Below are 9,577 nucleotides of genomic sequence, written 5' to 3'. Positions count from 1 at the left end.
ATTTGATGAAAACGAACCAGAGGAGGACCTGGAGGACTTTTTTCTTAAAAAATCAGAAGACAGTGATAATTTCAATGAATCACCAAATGAAGAAACTGCGGCAATTGTTTCTTGTGTCTTGTCAGGAAAGATCGACAAGCACTTACTGAGAGTACGATCTAAAAAAGTCAGCAGTCGGTGGCAAAAAGTGTACGATGAAACAGTCGATACCAAAGCACTGATGTTTACTGTGAGTTATGCTCCCGTACAAAGCTTCACAGCTTTGAAAGACATGTCAACCCACTTGATGAAACTATTTGAAAGGGACGTAGGCGGCTATAAGGATGAAATGGTCACTTATGTCACCTCCGTATGGCTGCCAGAAGCAATAGAAAGAGCGCAGTCATTATTAAGTGATGATTCTGTTGAAAATGATGAAAAAATTGATTCAACACCCCCTGATAAAATTCCCAATGCATCAAAATCAACCAAAAAACCTAGCAAGAGTAGACCGTATAAAGATAGAAAATACCTTCAACCTAAGCAAGCTAAACGCAAACTTAAATTTGAAAAAAATCGTGTTTTCGAAGGCAATGACACGAAGGAGGGAGATCAGTCATTTAGTGGTTATAATACGTCCGAAATTTTAGATGCTCATGATGAACAAAGTATTAAAATTAAAATTTCTAAGAAAAAGAAGGGTGTGGTAGAAACGAATCCTTCTGCTCCAAGTGTCGATGAAGGGAAAGATAGTCGAAGCCGACGAAATCGGGCAAGAGTTTGTTATAAAGAGTAAATACGGTTAAGAAATATTGCTAATAGTGAGACTTATTGAGTGATTGAGAGAGAATTTAAATCTTGTTAAGTTGTTTGTGAAATTGTTCATGTGTTAAAAGTGTTTTAAAACTAAAATTATGAAGAATTATTTTTTTTTATGAAGAAACATGTTTTCAAAGAACAATTCTGAGAAGTATTTTTGATGAATAACTTTTACTATTGGCTTCAATATAATGTAAGTTATTATGGCATTCCAAACTATGACTAATAGCTTCGAGCTTTTTAAATAGTTTTAATGTTGTTGGTGCTCAATTTGTCTGCCTCATGATCACAGTCATGTTTCATGTTAGCTCGAGCTGTATATTAGCAGTAGTGATGATGACAAGAATGTGATACAATTGTTTTAAAAAAAGGACATGTCTATTTTTTTAAAAACTTATGAGCACGAAATGCCTTTACGAAATTCATTTCTACTGGTAAGTACTATACTTGATTATGTTAAAACTTCATGTGGTAAACATTGTGTCAGGTTAAGTTTTATTTTCTTTTAATTTTTTACTTTGTTGTTAAAAGTCGTTTGTAGAAGCATATCGCACATTTAAAAAAAGAGTGCCACAATACTTTATTTTTCTTTTTTTTTTTACTTAAAGAACATTAAAGGACATTATTTTCTTTTGAAAATGATAGCAGATTTTTTGTTCTCATATTTACCACCAGAAGGCACTGCAAACTGATTTTTCTTAATGCATATTGCCTGAAGAGTTCAACTTCAAACGCTTCTCCTGTAAAATTTAATTTCTTCGTATTGTGGTACTCTTTTTCCAAATGAGCAATGCATAAAACTAGAGACGTACCAGGTAGCACTTTGGCCGAGTACTCGGCCTTTCACTATTCAGCAGAGTACTGAGTTACCGAGTACTCAGCCTTTCACTACTCGGCCAAATTACCAAGTACCAATTATGTTTTAAGAAGAACCACTGACACACGTGATGAATTTTGAACTTATTGGAATAGTAGTATAGACCTCCTTGTCCATATAATAGTTTTTAAAACTAAATTCCTGCTGAAATGTAATTACACATTATATAAACAATTTTGTTTGTGTCAAAAATTTTACAAAAAAATTATTTTTAAAAATAAATAAATGAAAGGTATGATTAATCAAGTTGGAATTAAAACAAATTACATACCAATCAGTTATAGTTCTAGTCTGCCAAACATAAATAATTTTTAAAAGCAGATAAAATAAATGCAGGAACATTGCAGACATGTGTTTCTGCCCCCCCCCCCCCTGTTACAAGGAACCTCTTTTTCAGTGCATAACATGTGAGCTAAAGAATTTAAAGACATTCGACAAAAAAATCTTACTTTTGTCGGATGCCTTTAAATCCACGAGTTCCCATTTTGTGCATTGAAAAAGGAATTCCTTGTAACACCAAAATACGTGTCTGCAGTGTTCCTGCACTGTGCTTCTTTAACGTTGTTTGATTTCCTTTTATTTTTTTAAACAAAGGTATTTTTATAACTAATTTTTGTTTGTAGCAAAAATCCATTTTTAGTATAAAAATTTCATATTTTCTACACTTATCTTTTTTTGCATAATTTTTAATAAATAAGTTTTATTAACTTTGGGGACATTAAAATAAAGATTTATTCCATTGAAGCATTACAAACTTCATTATTCTCAAAATTTAAATTTGACTTATAAATTCTAATTGTAAATGATTGCAGAATATAATGCTTGCTCTTTTTTTATAAACTTAAGTATCTGCCTTGGACAATATCCTTTTTTTCTTGCAACTACTCGGCATTGGCCGAGTACCGAGTACTCGGCAAATACGCCGAGTAGGCCGAGTACCGATTAGTTACATAGTACTCGGTACGTCTCTACATGAAACTTGTTCCTTTCCTTCCTTTTTTATTTTTTTCTGATTTCAATGTATCTATCACTCACTACAAATTTTGCCATTGGTCACTATCAAGGACTTCTAAATTTTATGATGCCGTATACCTGTAGATGTCCACAATCATTTTAAGCAATTTTTTTATGGTCACTAAGGTGGAAAATAAAACGAAGTTGGCAAACCAAGTGACATGCATACCTTTAACCATAAGTATTTATTTAGAGGGTCTAAACAATATGTTCCTCCTTAAGATGTTTTTCTTTTCAGGTTTTTTTTGTTCATCATTGATAAAAACTTTTAAAAAATCATCTCAGAATTAACATCCCATTCTCTCAAAATATATACGTGTTGCTGTATATGATGAAACTTTTATCAAGTACCTATTAATATTGGAAATGGCACAAAGCACAATTTGACCGAAGCGTGGATACTAAGTTTTGGCCAACTAATGGCTGAAGCTTCGGCTGCTGTGTATGTTGTATTTAGCTTTTAAATATATAAAATATGCATACAACATCATGTAATGCTGTATATACTTTACTACTCTTAATTTTTTCAACATTTTCAGCTTGACTTTTTTTAAAAAATTAATACGTATCACTAGTTAAGATTTTACTTTGCACTGGTACTACCAGAAAAGCATGTTTCCAATTTTTTATTTGGATAACAAATGTAAAGCACTATTTGGAATACTTACTCTACAATTAAGTTAATGTTTACAATAAACAACTGATATGATCAAATATTAATTCACAGAATTATCCAATAATATAGTAGGCTTGTATTTAAGTTATGTGTTAATATTAATGTAATATCTAAACATTTTTAATGCAAAATGTTTCAATTTTTGATGACTTTGTAAAAGTAATGAACATTCTTTCCCATTTGTCTAACATTTAGTATTTATTTTTAGAGGAGGATTTAACTATGGCACAAGTTAAAATACGTTGATAGATTAATCCATCTATTTAAAAAACTGAAATATTGTACCTATAAGTATTAAATAAAATGTAATTTTAAAAGAAAGTACTTAATGATGCCCATTAGTTGTATATACACCCGTATATATAAATAACATCACTATTTTAAATATAAGTTTCGAAGCTAGAAAAATGTGAAGAATGTTTAATGCGATACATTTTTTTATATTGTTTCATTTTAAAACTTAAGTTTTTTAATAAATTTATAAATCAGATATATTGTAATGTTTTTTCATAAAAATGCATTGCTAATAAATGTTTTATTGATTATTGAATGAAGGGAGTCCCCTCTTAAGGGAGCCAAGAGAGCCAAACAAACTGGTAGCTAATGTAGAATTAGCACACCAGATGAGTGACCGCAGCAATGGTGCGATAAGAGGTTTTTCCCCTCCAGCTCAGGTGATTCCTATTCCTGGCTGATAAGTGCTAAAAAGCACGAAACTAGTCTTCGGATGGAATAACTGAGCTGGTGGTGTATTTTTAAGCATTTCTGTCTTAGGTTATGATTTATCATAAAGTACATCTTTGATTTATTTTATATAATAATAATAATTATGAAAGTAAAATCCCCAAATCGCAGCTCATGATTTGGCCAGGGCGAAGCTTTGTTCCATTTCTAGTTGTTATACGATGTTAAAGTTTTATTGGGATAAACTAACCAAGAAGCAAACTGGCCAATTTGGTTGTAAAAGAAAGTTGGCCGATCAAAGCTAATAATGTGTTACTACAATTTCTCCATTTATTTTTACTTGAAAATTATTTTAGGCCTATTAAATACAACCAAATAAATTTGCATATGAAATAATTATAAAAAATGTCAAAAAAAGTTTTAAAACTTTCAAAATGTTGCTTTAATTTGTTTCTCTTTCCACAAAGCTTATATTTTTCTTCAGTTTTTGTGCAAAAGATGACACAAAATCTGACACTTCTGTCTTCGTCCAACAAAAGTTAGTCTATCTGTTTGTTGTGTTTTGCGTGAGGTAATTTTTTTTGTTTTGATGTATCTCTTCTTGTCGAAGAGTAAGTAACACTTCGTCTAGTTATGAAAGATAATATGTGAAATACACCGCCAGCTCAGTCATTTCCAGCCGAGGACTGCAGTTTCGTACTTATTAGCACTCATCAGCCCGGCATAGGAAAGTGACTGAGCTGGAGATGGAAAACCTCTTAAGGAAGCCAAGAGTGCGAAACAAACTGGTAGCTAATATAGAGTTAGCAGACCAGACGAGTGACCGAAGCTATGGTTCGGTTCAACTCGAAGAATGAACGCGAGGCAAGGTATATTCAGTAAATTACCGCCATTAGCCAGGGCTAAAGCGTTTGTTTCGCACTCTTGGCTTCCTTAAGAGGTTTTCCATCTCCAGCTCAGTCACTTTCCTATGCCAGGCTGTTGAGTGCTAATAAGCACGAAACTGCCGTCCTTGGCTGGAAATGACTGAGCTGGCGGTGTATTTCACGTATTTCTGCTTTAGCCCTGGCTAATGGCGGTAATTTACTGAATAGATAATATGCCTAAATAAATATTTCCTGACAATGATAGTTGGTAAAAAGTCTTCCATAACAGTATGGAACACCAAAGCCAGAATGCTCACAACCGCAACCTTTCCGGATTTCGGAAATTTTTCAGATTTTGAATTCCAACTCAAAAAATAGTGAAACTCTTCCCGTTCTGCAATATTTGTCTGATTATAAGTTTTTCCTGCTTCCACTAATGTTCGCGCTAAATTTCTTTTATTTCGTAATGCCAAAACAAAAGTTGTAGATAATTTACAGGGGCGTATAGTTCACGGATGTTGCTTTTCATTATTATGAAATGTGCCAATCAATATAATAAATAAGTCATACTATTACTAAGAATCATTTTGGACTTTTGTTCAGTAGGCTTTGTATTGCATACTTATGAAAAGAAAAAAAAATTATCATTAAACGAAAGTGGATGCTAAAAGATTGCTGCACAATTAACGCAAAATGCATATTTTCGCATAATACGTGATAGCAAAAAAGCTTTTAAAAAAAAGCTGAATTGAAAGTACTATGTTTTAAAAAAATGATTGGCGAAAGTTAACAATTTTCAAATCTTAAAACTGAAAAAAATAGAGAAAAATATTTTTTGAAAAAATAAAAATAAATTAAAAAAGTATATTAAAGTAAAAAAGTTCCAGATTTTGCGATTCCAAAATTATGATCACGTACTGTACTGCATAAACTCAGTTTGATTCTCCATTAATTACTTTAAATAATAAGCATGCAAAGTAAAGATTGAAAGAGTAGCAATCGGTTGCTTTTGATCTGCAAAACTGCAACTTAAGAAACCATTTTAAATCTCCGAGTTTCTTATCAGCCTTATACATAAATCTGTGTAAAAAGCTTTTCCTTCTGCAGCTCTTGTATAGGCTCTAATATCTTACAGTGAGAGGTGAACATTTTCAGTATTTTGCAATTTCTGTCTTTAAAAAAAATGTTGACACGGAACAAAATAAGAGTTTAAAAGTAAAAGGAATAAGTAAGCAGTAAATGTTTGAAGTATGGGAAAAGCACAAATAATAGGATTTTTTTATGAAACTTGTAGAGAACATAGCTCATGTCTCTTATAATGAAAAACATAATTAAGTAAAGTGAGATAATTTTCTGTAATTTTATTCCTTAAGCAATAATTCTGTGCGTTTTATGTATTTTTTCTATTTTTGAAAAGTTTGCAGAAAAAAGTTTTTATGTTTCTTTGGAATTGAATTTGAGGCACAGCATTTTTTACATTAAAAAAATATTCAGGTGGAGATTTAAAATGTGTTGTGAAATTATTTCGACTTATTTGTATCGATGTTTTAATTCCTTGTATTTTAAATGTTTATCAATTTGCATTACTTACTTAAGAGTATTAATAAGTTATTATTATTAACTTACCTTTGACACAAAAATTTTCTTAATGTATAGATTGGTTAATTTTGTTCTATCATTAAAAAGTGTTTTAAAATTTATGTAGGAATTTACATTAAAAAAGTTCAATGTTTTTGGATCAACGTGTCGTTACCATCAATATGTTATGTTTTCTCGTTGTTGACGCTACACTACTGTGTACACATTAGTATAAATTTGAGGCATTAAAATAGGGAACAACATATAGAAAACTGGGAGTCGAAATAAAATATTATTTTTAATATAATAATGTCCTATGGTGTAACTTTCAATTTGTTAAAAAAAATTTTTTAATTTCAGTTGGATGCTAAGAAGAGCCCTCTTGCTTTGCTTGCCCAGACATGCAGTAATATTGGTGCTGATAATCCAAATCACAAGCCAATTATTTCTGGACTTGAAAAATCAAAAGATAATGATTCAAAAAAGGACAAATCTCCTGTTGTTATCAGTGATGAACTCAGTAATAGCAAACCTTCTTTTAAGCCATATGAATCTGTGATAAAGAAAGAGGATATTTCTTCTGAAATTAATGGCAAAAAAACACCAAATTCTAAAAGAAATTCACCATCTGTTGTTAATCAAAACTCTCCTGCAATCAGCACTGGTTCCTGTGGTAAAAGCTCTCCAACAACATCCGACAATGGAAGGAATAGTGCACATAACGTAAACAAATCTGATATTGGTGTGTCTAGATCTCTCACATCACCTTGCACATCTAGTGTAACATCTACCACTCTGTGCTCCAGTCAAAACACGCTTAGTGGACTTGGTTATGGATCTTCATCTGGTCTAAGTTTAGATTTAGCAAGAAGTGATCCCACCAAAGAAGGTTTGTCTCACTTAGGCCTAAATGCTTATAAAGCTTTAAATGGCTTAAATCCATTATCTAATTGCACTGGATGTCCAATGCCTGGGCATCCAATGGATGCTTACCAAAGCAGTGCTCAAAGTAATTTACTCAAAGCTGGTACTTATCCTTTAGGAGCATCAGCATTATCTCCATATGTTGGTTATGCTCGAGTTAAAACTGCAACTGGTGGTACTACTTTAGTGCCTGTTTGTAGAGATGCCAACTGCACAAACTGTCAATTCAGTATGTATAGTGCTCAACGAGGCCCTTGCCCAAGTGGTTGTACTCAGTGTACTCATGATCGATTAGGTACCTCACTATCTGGTTTAAGTCACGGACTTGTTCCTGGTTTGACTGGTTCTGCTGCGGCTATGGCTGCTGTTGCTGCAGCTGGTGGTATGCCTGGTTTATCATATCCTCATTCTATGATGGCAAGACCTAATGTCTGCAGTTGGGTTGTTGGAGACAATCTGTGTGGTAAAATATTTAATTCAGCTGAAGAACTGCTACAGCATGCTAAGACTCATACTAGCCTATCAGACTCTGTTTTGCCACTCATATCACCAGCATTCTCTTCGGCAAGTCTCAGTGCGGCGTGTCATATGCACTACAGTTCTGCAGCATCTTTGACATCTCCAGCAGGACTCAGACGGACATATCCTACTAGCTTGAGTCCTGTTAGCTCCTTGTCTGCAGCTAGCCGGTACCATCCTTATAAACCACCTTTTTCAGGACTTCCTGGTGCTCCTTTACCACCACTTGGACATCCGAGTTTAGGCATGTATTATCCATATGGTTTGTATGGACAAAGGTTAGGTCCTCCTGTGCATCCATAATCCTTATGTTATGTGTTCGTCTCTGCAGGTTTTGTGACATACTGTTGAAATATGTTGTTTTTCGTTGACTGTTAGAAGTGTAAAATTCCTATGAACAAACAAAAGTAAAAGCATTAATTCCGTATGCATGAAAATATTTAAATTATGTAAAATAGCAAATTTTATTTCATTTTGTTGCTAATATATTCAAAGTTTCGCTGTAATACGATAATAGTATTTGTTTCCTTAATTTTAATTCTCTGTTAATGTACTGTTGTATGAACTTCATCAAATTCAGTTTTACATTTAATTGCACCTAAAAATGAAACAACTTTTTTCCCTTTCACTCAGTTATACTGATATAGATATTTTGTTAATTTACTTCATTTTTTTCCTTTAACCGTTTACCCGCCAATGTTCCAAAAATGGAACATCATATTTAAGTGAAAATTTTCCCAAGAAATAACGTTAAAATAAACAAGTTTTTTTTAACACAGTTTAGTCTTATTTCAAAGTATTTTTTGATTTCCTGCTTGATTGTTTATATGTTTTCAATTATTTATTGCGATTTTTCAAAGATGAGTGTTTTTTTAGCTTTTTGCAACTTTTTCTTATAAAATTTACCAAAAATTGGTTTTTTCAGAAAATGTGATGATATTTATTATAGTTGTGAAAAATACTTCAATGTATGATTTTAAAATGCTTGTAGAAATGTACAATGATATTTCCGAAAGGTGTACCCCTTCAAAATAGCATGTTCCAATTTTGGAACATTGGCGCTTTTAGGGAGTCAAATTTCCAAGAAGTAAATCGTTCGACTTCCAAGGGGAAATTTCATTTTTCGTAATATATGTTTCTTTTTTTTTTCTCATTTTGAATGTACTCTGATGTAGATGTTGGCAAAACCAAGTAAGTTTATATTTTGAAAGGATATGACTTTTCGTTAGCAAAGAAAATAATAACAGTCTTCTGTTTGACAGACTATATGACTCCGAATCCACACCTGCTCGGACAGCTGCATTGTCACATAATAATAAAAAATATTAGTGAGAGTTTTATTCTTCATATTTTAAATGCAGTTCAATAATTCGCTAGCTTTGTTTTCGGGCGAAACAAAATTCTGTTTGACGTATACCAACTGTTCATAAATGTTAAAAAATGTCTACAAGATTTCTTACTGTAGAACAAGCTGTGGCTTATTTAGAGACATTGTCAGATTCGGATTTGTCAGATGTAGATATATGCCAATTACCCCCTGATGAACTAGGCAATATCACTGAGGAAGAATAGATGTTGACAGAGATGAAATCCTACAATTTTTTGGTTTGTTGCTATTGAGTGGGTACCATTCTGTTCCTT

The 9,577-nt window shown here is 32.5% G+C and overlaps 1 protein-coding gene across 1 annotated transcript; it reads left to right on the top strand.

Moving 5' to 3' along the window:
* The first annotated feature begins 1,205 nt into the window (after positions 1-1,205).
* LOC129223131 (zinc finger protein Noc-like) lies at positions 1,206-8,550 on the top strand. Its single transcript, XM_054857697.1, has 2 exons — positions 1,206-1,232; positions 6,854-8,550. Exons 1-2 carry the CDS (start codon positions 1,206-1,208, stop codon positions 8,237-8,239), a joined length of 1,413 nt encoding a protein of 470 aa, XP_054713672.1. The 3' UTR covers positions 8,240-8,550.
* Positions 8,551-9,577: the final 1,027 nt, after the last annotated feature.

Source organism: Uloborus diversus, chromosome 5 (genome assembly GCF_026930045.1).
Source record: "Uloborus diversus isolate 005 chromosome 5, Udiv.v.3.1, whole genome shotgun sequence".
Lineage (NCBI taxonomy): Eukaryota > Metazoa > Arthropoda > Arachnida > Araneae > Uloboridae > Uloborus > Uloborus diversus.
Note: the sequence above shows the minus strand (reverse complement) of the source record. Positions and strands in the feature narration are given on the sequence as shown.